Source organism: Terrapene carolina, unplaced genomic scaffold, assembly GCF_002925995.2.
Source record: "Terrapene carolina triunguis isolate 2854851 unplaced genomic scaffold, T_m_triunguis-2.0 Scaffold141, whole genome shotgun sequence".
Taxonomy (NCBI): domain Eukaryota; kingdom Metazoa; phylum Chordata; order Testudines; family Emydidae; genus Terrapene; species Terrapene triunguis.
The window spans coordinates 5,281,377-5,299,257 of NW_020664492.1; the positions used below are offsets into that span (position 1 = coordinate 5,281,377).

The 17,881-nt window shown below is 41.5% G+C and overlaps 1 protein-coding gene across 1 annotated transcript; it reads left to right on the forward strand.

Moving 5' to 3' along the window:
• The first annotated feature begins 599 nt into the window (after window positions 1–599).
• On the forward strand, window positions 600–13,806 carry LOC113406833 (proteasome maturation protein). The gene is made up of 6 exons (XM_026653608.1): window positions 600–680; window positions 4,272–4,369; window positions 7,579–7,639; window positions 9,744–9,845; window positions 11,984–12,077; window positions 13,495–13,806. The coding sequence occupies exons 1-6, from the start codon at window positions 678–680 to the stop codon at window positions 13,560–13,562; spliced, it is 426 nt and encodes a 141-aa protein (XP_026509393.1). The 5' UTR covers window positions 600–677; the 3' UTR covers window positions 13,563–13,806.
• The last annotated feature ends 4,075 nt before the right edge of the window (window positions 13,807–17,881 follow it).

Here is a 17,881-nt window from a genome sequence, read left to right on the forward strand (position 1 = left end):
TCCCACCCCACGCATCGCTCCTTGTTCCCGAGGCCCTGCGCCCTGTCGCTCGCCCTTACAGCTGGTAAAAAAGGGAGGGCCATGGCCCCTTCCCGCACCACTGCCTCTGGACTCTCCAATTTGTCCACATCTTTCCTGTAACGTCTGGATCTCAGCCCTGCACGCGGGACTCCAGCTCAGGGCTCAGCAGCATGAAGGACAGTTACCTGCCGCATGACGTCCTACAGACCCCACTCCCGCTAACACTCCCAGAACCCGGCCGGCCTCTAATGCAACTGCCTCACGCCGCCGCTGACTCATCCCCCCTTGGAGATCCCCTCTGGCCTAGGCGTGGGGCCGGGGCCAACTGTTCCCAGCAACCTCCCCACACAAAGCTGCGGCTGCGCATGAGTCAGCAGCGGGGCCAGCGTCCCCAGCCCGCGGCGCGGCGCGGCGCGGCTCTTCCCCGCAGCCGGAAACTCTGCAGGTCCCGGCCCCACGCGACCTCCCCCAGCCCGAACACCTGAGGCAGCGCTGCAAACTCCCGCGCTCACGGCCTAGCCCCGCCCCCGGCCACAGGCCCGCCTTGCTCTGTCTCACCGCGTTTCTTGCGTGTGACGTATACGCGGCGCTGGAAGCGGAAGTGAGGTCATCAGTGCAGGCGGAAGCAGTGACGGTTTGTGTGTGAGGGGGACAAGATGGTGAGTTCAGGGTCGGGGTGCAGGGCTCCGGGGGCGCTTCGGCCGCTGCCGGGGGGAGGGGGCGTCGGCGTCTGTGCCGTGTGGGCCCCGCGCACCGCCGCGGCCCTGTCGCCGCAGTCCGGGGCTGGCCGCGAGGCTGTGCTGAGTCATAGGGGTGGCCGGGCCCCGCGTTTACAGCGGCGGGGAGGCGGCTCGTGCTCTGCGGTTCTGTGCCTGGGAGCAGCGACGAGTGCGGGGTGAATCGGAAGCGGGAATCGCTCCCGCCAGCAGCAGCTCGTTCCCGCCCGGCTCCTTCCCTGCCTCTCTCCCGCCCCCCCCCCCCCCCGCAGTGTCACGTGCGCCGTGGCACCAGACCCCCCCACCACACACCCACACCCCCCCTGTGGGATCAGCATCTCAGGGATGGGAATCTGTTAAATTATCCCCCCTTCTCCCACTGGGATAGTTTCCCACTCCGCATCGCTAACCCCGACTCCAGAATATGAGAGTTTGATTTAATGTCACTAGTGGGTGTTTTCGGTGGGAAGGAGTTAAGTTTTTTTTATTTGCCTTTTGGTTTCTGAGCTTTTAGGGTGCATTTGAGGGTGTCTTAAAGCTTGGCTCGGCAGCCATGAGGACTAGACGATTACTTCCAAGCAATGAAAGCTGAGGTTTATACAGAATCATTTGACTCTAGGAGTTGGGGCTTTAAGAAGAACACCGTATAGTGCAAGACTTGTGATAGAGTGGCAAGAGTTGTCAATGCCTCCTGCTATTCCTTTCCCATGAGTTTGCAACGATTAATGTTTAGGTATCCACCCCTGCTTTTGGTGCAAGGTCATGCACTTAGGGGCTAACAACAAGAATTTTTGCTATAAATTGGGATCATATCCGTTAGAGGTGACAGAAGAGAAAGGTGGTTATATTGATCAATCACAAGATGGCTATGAGCTGCAAACATGATGTGGCTGTGAAAAAGGCTCATGCAATTGTAGGATGCATCAGGCAAGATATTTCTAGTAGAGATAAGGAAGTGTTATTACCATTGTACAAAGCACTGGTGAGGCCTCATCTGGAATAATGTGCGCAATTCTGGTTTCCCATCTTTAAGAAAAATGAATTCAAACTGGAACAGGTGCAGAGAATGGCTACTAGGATGATCAGAGGAATGGAGATCCTGCCTTACAAGAAAAGACTTAAGGGTCTTGGCTTGTTTAGCCTAACATAATGAAGGATGAGGGGAGATATGATTGCTCTCTATAAATACATCGGAGGGATAAATACCATGGAGGGGGAGAGAGAAGTTATTTAACTTAAAGGGCCAATGCTAGCAAAAGAACAAATGGATGTAGACTGGTTATCAATACATTTAGGCTTGAAATTAGATAAAGGTTTTCAGCCATCTGAGGAGTGAAGTTCTGGAACCATCTTCCGAGGGAAGTAGTGTGGGCAAATAACCTAACTTGATTTAAGGCTGTTCATGGAGGGGATGGTATGATGAGATGGCCTACAAGGAGCACCTCTCCGTGCTCTGGGTGTTACCAAATAGCTCCAATGGCCTGAGGTGGGACATTAAAATGGGAGGGCTCTGAGTTACTATAGAGAATTTTTTCCTGGGTTTCTGGCTGGTGAGTCTTGCTCACATGTTCAGGGGTTAACTGATCACCATATTTGGGGTCAGGAAGAAATTTTCTCCAAGGTCAGATTGGCAGGCACACTGGGGACCTTCCTCTGCAGCATGGGGCATAGGTCACTTGCTGGTTTTGAACTAGAATAAAGTTGGATTCTCTGTAACTTGAATTCTTTAAATCAAGATTTGAAGATGTTAGTAACTCAGCCAGAGGTTATGGGCCTACTACAGAAGTGAGTGGATGAGGTTCTGTGGCCTGCAGTATGTAGGAGGTCAGACTAGCTCAGTGTTTCTCAATCTTTTTGTGCCAGTGACCACCTTTATATGTAAAAAAAAAAAAAAAGTGTGCCCCCCGATTGAAAAAATTGTGGCCCCCCTACATTAAGCTCGTGCTTCAGCCTAGGGCAGTGTGGGTAAAGCTGAAGCCTGAGCCCCACCACCTGAGGCTGAAGCATGTAACTTCACAGGGCCCCTGCAGTTTCCCTGCTTGCTATCCCCCTAAACCTGACCCTGGACCCTCTTGTGAGTCGCGACCCCCAGGTTGAAAAATACTGGACTAGATGGTCAGGATGATCCCTCCTGGCCTTAAAGTAGAAGTCTATGAAGCAATAGCAGTACTTATAAATAAATAAATAAATGGAGATATACCTCTAGAACTGGAAGGGACCTTGAAAGGTCATCGAGTCCAGCCCCCTGCCTTCACTAACAGGAACAAGTACTGATTTTGCCCCAGATCCCTAAGTGGCCCCCTCAAGGATTGAACTCACAACCCTGGGTTTCATTAGGCTAATGCTCAAACCACTGAGCTATCCGTCCCCCCTGTCAAGTACTTGATGTGTTTCACTCTTGGGAATGTTTCTGGCTCCTCGGCCTTTGTTTACTTTACTTCATCCATTGTTTTCTAGTCATTCCCTCTTATACAATAATAATTTCTCCTGTATTTTCATATTCCAAATGTGTGATGATAGTGCAAGGAGGCTCCATTGTGCTAAACACTGTACGTTCACATAGTAGGAAACAGTCTCTGTCCAAAAGAGCTTACTGTTTAAATAGACAAGTCAGGCAGTGTGAGAGGGGAAACGGAGGCACAGAGAGGTGAGGTGGCTTGTCCAAGGTCTCAGTAGCTGAATGGCAGAGCTGGGAATAGAGCCCCGATCTCCTGAGTGCCAGTCTTCTGCATTTATTTAACTGTTTTGTGTCTCCTGGAAAGTCAGTGCCTTCAATCCCACCCCCTAATAAATACATACATACATTTTGTTGATCTTCCCTGAGTTTCCTCGACTTTGTTACTATGTTTCTGGGGTAACAAGATGTTTAAACTTAATTGAATACAAAATTCCCCGGACAGCTACACCAGTCAACCCCTATGAAGTAGAACTGTCTTCTACCTTCTCTATTACCCTTTGCATAAAGAAAAATAGCAATTGCCATGTCTGATCATTGGTTCAGTATCCTCCACCTGACAGAGTCTAGATGCTTCAGAGAAGAGTGCAAGAAACCTTGTAGTGGACAATTATGGAACAATCTGCTCATAGAAGTTTCTTCCTAAACCCTAATTGATGGCACAGTCATTTTCATATTTGTGTTATAGTAGTGCCCAGAAGCCCCAATCAGGATTGGGACCCAGTTTAGGTAGGTGCTGTCATACGCATAGTAAAAGAGTGTTAAGTTCTTTTTGTTCTGCCTTTGCAAGTTTGAGGAGCAAACAACATGATATTACACTATTCCAAGAGATCTAAGCACTGCTGAATCACTTCAAGGTGTCCTAATTAAATGGCATTTATAGTCTCAGTTAAAGATCAGTCACCCTGAAGACTAAGGCTTGTGCATATGTAGTTTTAAAGAGACATCAAACAGCTCAATGGATAACTCTTTTTTGGTATAACTACCAAGAAATTAATCTAAATTTTCATTTGTCAGAGTTAACAGAAGCACTGAATGGGTCCTAATTCTGTAAAAGTAATCCTTGCTTTTTGTTTCAGAATTCCAGAGGAGTTGGATCTCAGCTTAAGGATAGCATCCCAATTGCTGAATTTTCAGCTAGTGGAGCATTTGGAGGTCATGATATTCTACGCAGAGGGTATGCCTTGTCTGCCTGCTAATATAGTGTACCATAACCAAACTGAAATTCTAAGTATATAGGAAGAAAGTTTATATGTATTATGCACCTGTTTTAGAACATGCGCTTCTTGGCCATATACTTTATATCAAAAGATATGTCTAGTCCAATAGTCCTCAACCTATTTACCATCGTGGGCTGCATATGCAGCTCTCAATGTGGGCTACGTCCACACAATATACACCTCTACCCCGATATAACGCTGTCCTTGGGAGCCAAAATTTTTTACCGTGTTGTAGGTGAAACCACATTATATCGAACTTGCTTTGATCCGCCGGAGCGCTGCTTTACCGCATTATATCCGAATTTGTGTTATATCGGGTCACGTTATATCGGGGTAGAGGTGTATATACTACCTGTACATCTACATGGGCCGCAGCTGTGTGCTGGTTAAGAACCACTGGTATAGTCACTTTATGTATAATTATAGTAGGAGCATTGTGTCAAGAGCTTGTTTCCTATGAAACCTCATTCTTAGAAGCAAATAATAAATACAAACAGCTGTGTAATTAGTGATCTGTATAAGGCTGCACCTTTAAACAACTGATAGAAAAAGCTTAATTTCCATCCCTGCTCATATATGAACTGTTTTCTTTTTTTTTTTTAAAGAAAGTAGTTGCACGTGCTCTTTTAACGTTGGCCAAAATGGTTGACTTCAGCTACTAATGACATATGAAATAGAATTAACAATGTGGAAAATGGCCTAATATTTTTACACTACGTGGTAATGTTTCAGATGGTTGGTAGTCAGAACCATATCTGTATACATGTGTGTATATAAAATATACATCTAGAATAGAAGTATAAATACTTCTGTTGAAATTTAAAATGCTTATCGAACCGATTCAGAAAGAAAATCCGAGGCTTGCATGTAACAGTATAGTCAGGGAATTAAGTACCATGTTGTGACGTTCAATCCAGACTGGTAAGGATTGTGTCACCACCTGCCCTACAACTGTGAGTGCCTTAAATGCTATGCTGCTATGGCCCACTGCCTTGATACCAATAGCTAGCTTTACAAGCATGGAGGTCACACCCTGGCTTCCACCATCCAGTTACTTTTTTGCAGAGTGACCCCAGTGTCTTCCCAGTCCTGAATTTCCACAGAACCATCTACCATTACCACAATCTGCTGAGGTTCCCAGAATCGTGAAGTTACCCCTTTCAGTCTCAGCAGGACAGTGTGTTGCTACTGCTAAGCTGTGTGACAACTCCCTGACACACCAGCTTGTCCGCCTTGCCATCAGACTCTTTAGGACTCTTATCCAAACCTTGCTTTGCAGGAAACAATCGGTGAACTCCCAAGCTTCCCAGAGACGTCACTGTGCTGTGTCCAGCCCTCCTGAACATTCACAGAGTAGTCATTTGTTGCTCCTTTAAAAAGACAATTCACTGCAACTCATTAATTCAGGGGGGGGGGGGGGGTTACAAATGCTCTTATTTCAATCACAGCACTGAATTGATTTATGGTAAAAGTAAAACAAGGTCATTAAACAAAAAGTCATAGGTTTAAGTGATACCGAGTATAAGGAATAAAGATAGAAAGGATTACAAGGAAATAAAAGTGAAAACACGCTTCTAAGACTAAAACCTGGTTTAAATCTCTTGTTCAAAGAAGTGTTTCTCACCAAGGGTATGTTTACACTGCAGTGTAAGCTCAGGGTTCGATCTGAGGCTCAAACCTAATCCCACCTGTATGCACACAAATTGTGGTAACCCAGGGCTCGGACCCTGGGTCCCAAGACCCCACGGGGTGGCGGGTCCAAGCCTCAGTCAAACCATGACCCCGTGTTCAAGCCCTGTTGCTTTGTAGCATAGACGTAGCCCCACTAGTCTTGTGCTCTGGGAGTCTGCCAAAAGTATCCCACAGGCTGACTTTTTTTATCCTCTGAACTGTCAAGTTGGGTGGACAGTCAAGTTTTCCCATGCTGCACTATGAACAAAGGGCTAAAGTGGCCACATTTTGAGAGGGTGCTTGGAAGACTGGGATATAAGTGGTTGGACTCGGGCCTGCATAATGCAGTGTAAACATTGGAACCCCAGGTTAAGACCCAGGGTTCAACAATTCCTAACCTGTGATTACAAATGATTGTAGATGTTTAAGCCTTAGGTTTACAAACCCAGGGTCTGCTAACTTGAGTTCTTCTAATTCTGAGCTTCACAGAGCTTAAAGTGCTTGGTTCCTTTGTCTCCTCAGGTGAAGGGTAATTTCGGGGTTCACTCCCCCTCTATAGTCTGGTAAATTTTTGAAATGTATTCTTCTGAAGTGTATCCCTAGATACATTTCCTTTTCCCTGCTGCGTGTGAATGCCATGCTGCCTCCTGCAGACTGTATGCTGTCTTCTCCTCCACTGGTGACTTTTACAATGCAAATGAGCTCTTCCTGCAATTTCTCATACAAATGAGTAGCCCATTGAATTTGGCCACACCTGGCCTTTTTCCTTTGTTTGAGGAAAACCTGTTTAAACCAGGCATGTCAGGGGGATTTGATAAACACCTTTTAGTCATATATTTCCAGCCTATCTGTAAAGTTCTTCAAGGGTTGACTGTACATACATCACACAAGAATATTAATGATCAGTGAGTTATTAGTTTTCCAATGACATATTACATTACACCTTTTAGATACAGATTGTAATATTAGCGAGTTGGGGTACACTGAATTGGTCAGGGCAGCTGAAACTCATTGCTGGGTACCAGGCAAACCCTTGTCTTTTGGCACAAGGATGCTCTTAGGGTCACACATAGGGTGACCAGATGTCCCGATTTTATAGGGACAGTCCTGATTTTGGGGGCTTTTTTATTATATAGTTACCTATTACCCCCCGTCCCGATTTTTCACACTTGCTATCTGGTCACCCTAGTCACACATGTAGATTATCCATAAATTAACCAATAACACCAGGGTGTATTCAGGTAGTCAAGTTAAATTTGTCTTCTGTTTGTGAGCTGGAGCTGGGGGAAGAAAAAACATGACTGCTTTTATGTTAAGCTTGAAGCTGAAGCAGAAAAAGAATGAAGTTCTTGTACAGGTTTTTTCCTTGTTCTAAATGAGCACTAATTATAGCTTGATGTTTGTATCTGGAATTAATGTCAGACTAGAAATTGGTGCATTGATTTTTGGTTCTTCTGTGACTTTTAAAAAAAAACCCTTTTGTTTGCATTTTTAGCTTTACAAGTGTAAAAAATGAACTTTTGCCCAGCCATCCTTTGGAACTGTCAGAAAAAAATGTAAGTGCAATACTGAATTTGATAACCTTTTAAAAGTTTCTTACCATCAGCTAGTTACAAAGTTTAAGGGCTATTGTTACTGTTAACTGCTTGACAAATGCAATTTCAGTGCATCCCAGTCAGTGGTGAATAGCATTCTAACATTAATTGAATAAAGATGCCTAACAGCAGTATTGCTGTGATATAATTTGTGAATTTTTGACAGGTGGGGGTTGGTTAATACACCTCTACCTCGATATAACGCTGTCCTCGGGAGCCAAAAAATCTTACCGCGTTATAGGTGAAACCGCGTTATATCGAACTTGCTTTGATCCACTGGAGTGCACAGCCCCGCCCCCCCGGAGCGCCGCTTTACCGCGTTATATCCAAATTCATGTTATATCGGGTCGCGTTATATCGGGGTAGAGGTGTAGCTGAAAGAACTGCTAGGGTTTATCTCAGCACAGGAGATTTGATGGAGTAGAACTAAACATCTTCAGGAGATATGAACCTAAAAGTGTTTTAGTAATATACCAAAATATTACTCCTGTATTATGCTGAAATGGTTATGGTTGTTCTTATTGCTGTAGAAGTTTATAAACTCTACAAATTGCATTAATAGCAAAGAAACTAAATATCTTTGCTTGGTATGTCATAAGCCCCACTTTTAAACAGCAAAAGACACTGGCAAGGCTAATGTTGTAAGCTAAAGAAGTAAAGCTTCTGGACTTCTGATGAAAATTACAGAGACCGACTAGACCAGGGGTAGGCAACCTATGGCACGCGTGCCGAATGCGGCACGCAAGCTGATTTTCAGCAGCACTCACACTGCCCGGGTCCTGGCCACCGCTCTGGGGGGGTTCTGCATTTTAATTTGATTTTAAATGAAGCTTCTTAAGCATTTTAAAAACCTTATTTTCTTTACATACAACACTAGTTTAGTTATATATTATAGACTTACAGAAAGAGACCTTCTAAAAATGTTAAAATGTATTACTGGCACGCGAAACCTTAAATCAGAGTGAATAAATGAAGACTCGGCACACCACTTCTGAAAGGTTGCCAACCCATGGACTAGACCTTTGATGTTTTGCCTAGAGATGGTATCCTGTCCTGTGACTTATACTTCTGCTTGTTTATGCTAAATGTCTTCTTTGGAAACATCAATGACTCTTACACCAATATATTGTTATCATAAACGTTACAAGTATAACTTCTGAATATTAAGAAAATACAAAAACCAGGAAAAATCACAATCTTCTGTCACTGAATATGGTGCTGCTATCAGTAGCATCAATGCAAAACCTGGAGCCAAACCCCCCCTCCCCTTCCCTCCCATGGAAATACTGGAAATACATGCAAAATGATTTTTAATTTATACTTGAAAAGTTTATTTGACCAATCAAAATGTCTTTTGTTATCAGAAACCAGTACCTATTAAGTAGGTATCCATACGCTATATTTCTTGTTATTAGTGCCAGCGGACTCAGTAAGGAGTCAAGACTCAACACTTGCTTTCCTAAATGATTTAAAACACTGGGACTTGTGTACAAGATATTTAACAAAAATAAATATCTGCTGAGATTGTATATAAAGTAATTTCATTATACTGGAAATAGGAAAAGTTTGCCAAATATAGGCTTCTTATATTTTTCAATGATAGCAAAAGAAGTTACTCTTCTTGTCCGTTTATAAGGCCTGCCATGGATTCTTTTGGGCCAAGATGCTTGGCTTTCCCCTTTCTGGGCTACTAATATTTTAATAATTTCTTGAAATTGCTTAGTGATACTTCAAAGTAATACACAACTTCTCCACTTGGTGGAGTCCTGTGTATTCTGCTTGCCAAAAATAACAAAATACAGCTTTAGCAAGTAGCAAGCAGCATGTAATGCATGATTTTAAAATTAGTTTTTCTTTCTCAGTTATTTAAAACAAATGAGTTAATATTCTGGCAATTTTCTTACACATCGAGGTTTATAAATCTAGCAACCTATTTATTGTATTTTTTTTTTTTTTTTTTTGCTGAGGATGTTTTCCATATGCATGTTCATTGAAGTATAATTTTACAAATATATTTTCTATAGCTATAATTAAATGGAGCTTTTAAAAAAAAATCTTTTGATAGTTTCAGCTAAACCAAGATAAAATGAATTTATCGACTCTGAGAAATATTCAAGGACTCCATGCACCTCTAAAGCTGCAAATGGAATTCAAAGCAGCAAAGCAGGTAGGCATTTTTAATTATTCTAGTAATATGAATTGCCTTAGTTAAGTTATAGACATATCTGCAAACATGCTTTTTAAAAAGCATTTGTTTCTTTCAAAATATATTAGATAACAGCTGTTCATCTTCTATACATTTTTCAAGCAAACTCTAAGCAGAACTGACTTTATTGCTCATGAGAAAACTAACGCTGCTTATTTGAAACATTGAGTTCTGTTATCATAGCAAATTCCAGGTGAAGTGAAGCTGAACTTCTTAAGTCTTGTGTGAGATTCTCCCAACCTGCAGGCCTTGGGAGGAGGACCACTGGAATGGAAGTTATATCCCTGATTTCCTTCCCCAAGACCAATGTTCTTTCTGGCAAACCTCCCGAGGAATCACAGGAAGGGAACTGTGCTCCTGCAAACTAAAGGAGTTTGGGAGGCTGGAGCATACAAGGAGATGGGGGAGAGATGGGGGCAGTAAAACCCTATGTGCACCCCCCCCCCCCCCCCATCAGCCCTTCTTTGTAAGCCTTGGAAAGTTCACTGGGGACCAGCCCCCAAAGTTTAAGTTCAGTGGGAGATTGTACCCACCACCCCTTCTGAGTTCATTGGAGATAATCTTTGACTGCTGCATGTCCGTCTCCTCCCCCCTCCCCCCACTCCACCCCCAGAAGCCATAGTAGACTTGTTTGTCCCCAGTGAATGTATTTGAGGTAATTAAAGATTGACAAGCCTGTTTGGGCTTGTTTGCGGCTAAGGCACCTACTACAGATGTGTGTTTAGGTGGAATAGGGAACTACCCCATCCTAAGGGTTAGGTGTTGGCCCACAACAAGCCTCATAAGGTTTGCTGTGGGTTTCCTGCCCTGCAGACACCAGAAGACCTACAAGAAATGCTGGAATTTTTCCTGCTCTCACCCAGTCACTCCTCCCTGCAGATCTGAGATCTGTTGGGGGAGAGCTTTTCTCCCACAGCTTCTTGCATATCTGGCAGGAAGGGAGAGTGGTGAGAGCAAAGACATTTTCCCCCCTACATGTGGATTGCCTTAGTTATGCAGGAGAGAAGAAATTCTTGTGACCTTAGGATACTTGTTGGCCTTTGCTTGTTATCTTTAGTGTTCTTAGAAGATAATATGAACTCTTACCAGTGATATGTGCCTATACCTTAACTTTACCTTTTTACAGCATTTGAGTTGGAATAGTATTAGTATTGGAACTGATTAAAGTGCAGCTGTACTAGCAAATATTATGGATAATTACAAATCCAGTATACCCACAAGCAAGAGACAGCTATGCTTTGTTATATATAAAAAACAAGTACTCGCAATAACTTACCAGTAAAGTTTTTCTATGTCAAAGGCAGTTGTGAATACAAATATGCTGCTGTCTGATGTGCATCTTGTGATCTGAGCTCTTTACTTGTCATTTTAGTCAGTTGCCTTACTACATACGCAGTGACATGTGCAGAGCCTTCCTCCACAATCATATGGTGGTCTGATGGTGCACATGACATAAACCTGTCCTTTTGAGCAAGAGCCAATCTCAAGCTTTGTTGTTGTTGTTTGTTTGTATTATTGTAGTGCCTAGGAGCCCTAATCATGGACCAAGACCTCATTAAGGCTGCTTCTAGGGGAGATCGGAGAAATGATGTTCATAATCTAATGACTCTTAGGGAGGGCCATACAAGTTCATTAATATAATGGTATAGCCTGTTGATGTGCTTTTTACTCTCTTTTGATATATGGATTGAAAAAATAAAATTGAAAATAAATTAGCTTACCAAATTATTGAAATGTATGTTTACTAATCTTGTAACTCTCAAGCTGTCACTCAAGGTAAAGATACTTTGTAGTGACCATTCACAGATATTTGGCAGAAAACAGTGGGCATATTTTCCTACTGAAATTGAAAACAGTTTTTCATGATAGTGCATTTTGATGTTTTGATCCCATGCTTTGACTATAGGACGAGGTGCCAGACAGGTCTTGAGACAAATGTGTGGAGGCTAGAATATCTCTACACTCGAGTCCGTGTTATCATTCTGTCATTTCCCAAAGAACAAATTACTTTGCCTGTCACTTTTAATTACAGTCGGGACTTGGGAAGCCTGAATATGAGAAACCTGCGTTTCTTTCTGACTCTTGCTGTGTTTTCACAGATCCAACGTCTTCCGTTTCTGCATAGCTCAAATATAGCGCTGGATACACTGAGAGGAAATGATGAATGCATTGGTTTTGAGGATATTCTTAATGGTAAATTATGTTTTCTTTCAAAGATTTTGTAAGCTGTCAAAACTTTCTCAGGGCTATCAGAAAGGTGAGATTTGTGAACTGTCAAGATTTCTGTGCCCCCGACAGTTTTTTATTAATTCAAGTTTAGAGGTTAGAAAAGGGATATATCAGGAAAAAAATAAATATGGTGAAGCTGCTTGTTCTCCTGGGGTTATCCTGAAATGTGAAGCAAAATTGTGTCTTGTATTTGGATGTGTAACATATCCCCTAACTCATGTTTTAATAGTAGTGAAAGAGAATAAATGCCAATAAAAATTTATTGGAGAAGTGGTTTTTATCATCTGGGGCTAAATTATGGTGCCTCAGTATTCCTGGAGGAGTGCTGAAGGGAATGTGCCTCAGAGGGGCCCAGTTTGTACTGTGCATAGAAGGAGCACTGTCTGCCCTATCCATTAGGGCAAAGTATATTGCTCCCCAATGTGCATTGCCCCCACTCCAGTGGTTGATATGAAGGGGGAGTCAGTCTGCCCCCATGCATAATTTTGCTCCTAGAAGCCCTGTTTAAATGAAGCACCACATGTGGTGTTTGGGTTGCACTCCAGTATGATTGCTGGTTTTTTAGTGTGAAGTTTGAAGTTCTCATTCTGATATTTCTCTTTCGATATACTATCTTACCTACTAGACTTGGGCTCTGTCTTTTTCTATACACATGTACCCACTTGAAACTAATTTTCACTGTTGCTTTTTAGTGTTGTAACCATTCTCTAATTCTGTTTTTTTTAATTAAGTACTGGGCTTTGATCATTACTTTGTAAAACTTTCTTTTGTCACACTCATGTTGCTGATATGCCATTTCAACTTAAAACGAAGTTTAAAACTTGTTGTTTTTCTGTCTGTTGTACTTAATTTATTGTCCTAGGTCTTGTATGATGTGTAACTCTCTGGTGCTTGAACATAGCATACCTTCCCGTTGCCCCTCCTCCTTTTCCCTAGAAAGGAAACCTTTGCCGGGTTTCCTTCCCCCGGTTGTTGCTTAGAACAGATATTTAAAGGTCGACAGATTTGAAGCATACACTGCAGAACTTTTCTCAGTAATCAAGATGTGCACATTGCTATAAACCAGACGTTTTCAGACATTTTGTATTGGTGACTCCTTTCACACAGCAAGCCTCTGAGCATGACCCCCCTCCTTATAAATTTAAAAATGGGGGAGGGTGGCAATTTAATGTAATGGGGGCTCAGGGCTGTCAACCCCACAGAGCTGACACCTCACGACCCCTATGTATCCATCTTGTGACCTCCCGAGGGATCACAACCCCCAGTTTGAGAACCCCTCCTATAAACATATACATCTAGAGGAAATATAGTCATCTTGTCTTATGATAGTTTGTTTCAAAGTGTTACTAACTTTGTAAATATTTTACTGTCTATTTTCTAGACCCATCGCAGAGTGAAGTTATGGGAGAACCACATGTGATGGTGGAATACAAGCTTGGTTTATTGTAACACAAATGTAGTCCGAACCTACTGTTCATGAAAACATTTCTTGTATGTGTCTTTATACTATACTACAGGTTCAGTGTACAATATTAATATTACATTGACACAATGTTTTTGTTAACTTACCCACAGGAGAGCTCTTGCCTTACTTGATGAATAGGCACATTAAATGTTTAAAGTCTATTATGATTTATTCTCTGCTTACTGTCAATATAAATGTCCTACAACTGGGTATTTTAAAACTGTACAAGAAGACGACTCTTCATATATTGCTCAGGACAATAGCTGCTTAGTTTTTGAAATATTATACATATACTACAAGAAGTCCAAAAATGCATGTGCATTTTAAAATTGATTACTGTAGGTAAATGCAGGGAATGCATGTTCTTGCAAAAGAACTTTTTTCAATATAAAACAGGCATTTTCCACTGAATCACTTTTTGTTCTTGAAATCTTTTAAACGTTGAATAAAAAATTGCTATAAATGCTGTGGTTTCCAAAATATATTTAATCACAACTCAAGTCCCTGACCTCCAACCCAAGCAATGTTACTCTCATCACTTGCAGCCCCTTTAAGGAACCTCAGTAGCTCCCTGGTAGAAAAGAACCCTGCCACACACATTTGTCTGCCCCAGCTAAGATGTCCGAGATGCTCATTCACTGGAGCTCAGTTGCCCCTTAGGATAGAATTAGACACTGCTCCCTAGGAAGAGTTGGGAGCTGAATTTGGCTTTACCTAGCTACTTTTGAGGGGGGAAACCCTCCTTTTGGATTTCACAACAGCCTTACTGGGTACCATTGCTCTGTGAAATTAGAGCTTCTGTAGCCCTATTTTGGGCTATGTTCCAGCCTACATGGAAACTTAAAATAACCACTTAGCAACATTTAACAGTTAAGGGGAAAATACCACTGTTGAGAAAGAAAATGTAAAATTCAAAATGTTTGTATGAACAAAGGCACATCTGACAGACTGCATCACAGAAATGTTACAGTAAGAACATAAATTTTTATTTTACATAACTGCACAACATAAAATTAAAACTGAACTGACTTGGTTGTAAGTAAACAATCTTATCTGGGGATAACCAAAGGGAGATTCTAAAATTAAAAGATGCATACACAAATGCATCTTTTATAAATGAATAGCCAGATTAAAGCTGTTTTCTGTAAGTTTAAAGGGTGTATTTTTATTTAAATTACACAGGCTGTGTTATAATTAACTTAGAATAGCTTGTATGCATAACATATTATAAATCCTTGCAAGAAGTTTAGGACCATTCTCCTGTTGATTCTCTTCCCATACAATGGTCAAAGTGTGTCATGTACATTTTGAGAATGTAACCAGCCTAAATGTTACGGATTGCTGCATCTTTTAGAAGCAGGGTCTATCGCAAGAATTATGCTCCAGTATCTGAACTTTCTTCTTTTAAAAAAAAGAAAAAAATCAATCATCCATCTCAAGACCCAATGATTGCAAAGAAAACCTTCCAAAAATAAGCTTAATGCAATGAAGTCTCCCCAAGTCTGTAAATGGCCTGAAACAGTAATTCTGAGACATGGGAACCGCATCCATTCAGCAGATTTGGATGTTAACTCAAGCATAATGTTGAGAACTTAAATGTCAGCCTTGTTCTCTACTCTAGCATTGCTGAATACTTCCACAGAAATGTGCAGGTACAAGTTTATTCCACAACCCCAAAGTGTCTGCTATGCCTGTCTATGTGCCAAAAGCCCCAACTGTTCCCTACTCCTGTGGGCCAAAACAACCAGCTTCACTTCCTGCCAATTCTACAATGCAGTTATGCATTTTTAATACAAAATCTTGCAGCAAATTGAAGAATGTGGAGGCAGCATGTTACACTCCAGAAGGGATACTTTCCTGACTGCATTATTTATTTTCATATTTAACTTAGTAAAAAGAAAAAAAACCTTCAATTTCTAAATTACCTAAGGTGGTTGTGGAATTTCCAGTCTGCTTCACTGGAGAGCTGCAGAAGTCAGGGAGACTTGTTATCAAAGCAAATTTACATCGTTTGCTGTAGAGTATGTAGAGCCTTGCATGTACATAATCTTCACTTAAGTGAGCTTAAATTGGACAAATGAGTGAACAAAAATAGGCCTGTTAATTTTTTTTTTTCCTTGCTCTTTAGGGTGGTTTTCTGGTCTTCACTGTGAGCAGTCATAATTAGGATATTTGCTGCAAATATCTGGCCCAGCTATTAAGTGACTAGATTTCATGGTGAGGCCTTGGCATAGAGAGAGGAGTAGAAGGAACTAAATGGGGGGGCGAGGACAGTGGTATGGGAGTAGTGAAAGGGTAAAAGGAGGGCACAGGTTAAGCAAATAGATTCAAGGTATAGGCTGAGGTGGATGTGGATAGCCTTGAAGGTAAGGACAAGAAGTGTAAACTTGTTACTTCAGGCAAGGGGGAACCAGGGAAGAGTTTTGAAGAGGGGAGCAGCATTGTCTGATCTATCTCTGAGGAACATCATAATTTTAGCAGCTGTGTTTTGGACAGGGTAGAGCGGGACTCAAGTTGGTAAGAGAGGTCATAGGAAGAGGTTAATGTGGAAGAAGAGCAGATGGGGACAAAGGTTTTGGCCCTGTTGACAGGAAGGAAGAATTTGATTTTTCAATACAGTCCAGAGAAAGAAGTGACAAAGCTAGGAGGAGAGAGGGATCAAAGCTGACACCAGTGTTGTGGGCTAAAGAGCTAGAATGTATGGCTGGCTCAACTACTTCCCTCTTTATATTTTATCTTACAATCAAATCACATTTGCTAGAGTAAGCTTTCTGCCTGGCAGACAAGCTAAACTAGTTCTGTATCCTCTAAGATTGGCTAGCCTTTCGCAGTTCCTTAAATGGACAGTAAGAATGCTATTACAAAATGCTGTTTTGCTTAGATAAGGATGTTTGCATGTGATCTCCAGTCATTTAACTTGAGTGTCAAGTACATACTATTTTGTATCACTAGCTGCAAAAGAAATTAAATGATATGTTGGTGGCCTGAGCTGCTTCTAAATATTACTCCAGCAATTGCATTGCTTTGTGCATGCTTGTCTGTCAAAACAACAAGATCCAAACGTTAAGAAGACTAGACAGATCTCTGCTTTATTAACTTACAGCAAAAAAAAAATGCTTGCATTTATACAAAAATATTTCACTTGTCAAATCACTCAATTGCTACAAAATTTAAGGTTTTATTAAAAATGTATAGTACAGTAGTGCCTGGAGGCCTCAACCCATCTGATGTCTCATGCTATATACTGAATAAATATGGGATGATTTTACATAAATTTTGGCATAACTTCCTATTTATTTCAATCTAAGTGCTATATTCCCCAGAAACATTTTGCATCTCCATATAGACACAAGTCCACAAAACATGGTTTTATACATTTTGTGTGCTGCAAGATCTACATAAAATTTTCCATTCTCCCACCCATGTAATATGATCATGTGTGAAAATTCTCATTTGGGCCAATGGAATGTCCCATTGCACAACTAGGTTTTCCAGATTACCAACAGGGAGTGCCAGGGACAATGACAGAACCTCCATAAAGAATGGGAAATGAATGAAGGTATCCATCCTCTTTTCTGAATCACTACATTTTCCAGGAGTTATTAACTTGGACATGGCAGCTTCACTCTACATATTTTCTGGCATTAACTATTATATAACCTGTGTGAGCAGAGTATCTAGATCAGAATTGTGTGTGGTCTAGATGAAGGGCCTAAACAAATCTTCACAGCACTCTTATGAAAAAATGTCCTTTCTTTTGTTAAAAGCTGTGTACATCCCTGAAGCAAAAAGTTGTTTACAATTCAAGTGCTTTTTTCAAAGTTTGTGTTTAAGAGCCCTTAGACTCGCATTTGAACTTATGCTTTCTATTTAGTGAGCATCACCAGTGTACTTGGTGGTGTACAAATGTAAAGGAAGACAAAGTCCTTGTCCTGAAGAGTTTGCAGTCTAGATCATACACATAATATACACCTTTTATAGCACCAATCTTGATATGGTGCCAATATTTTTGGTGGATTACTTCTGAAAGGCTTTCCTAAAGCTAAGTAGGGTGTTGTTCTTAAAGTGAATTTGAATGAAGAGAAGAAGGTCATTTGAGTTGCATGTGCAGATTTGTGGTCTGTCTCTCCTATATGGTAACAAAGATGTTTAGCTTACCAGAATTCTGTCCTTTTCCTGTTTAAAGTGTATGTGCATATACAGTTAGTTCACATTTCACAGTTGATTTTCTAACATAACATCCTTCCTAATATGGAGGCTAAAGTGAACTCCAACCAATTTACTTTGTTCTAATTACTGCACC

What these genes read in the sequence shown, in the direction of transcription:
- LOC113406833 (XM_026653608.1), top strand. An exon ending in AATTCAAAGCAGCAAAGCAG is followed by an intron (nt 9,846 to 11,983) that starts GTAGGCATTTTT and finishes GTGTTTTCACAG; the next exon opens with ATCCAACGTCTTCCGTTTCT. An exon ending in TTTTGAGGATATTCTTAATG is followed by an intron (nt 12,078 to 13,494) that starts GTAAATTATGTT and finishes TCTATTTTCTAG; the next exon opens with ACCCATCGCAGAGTGAAGTT.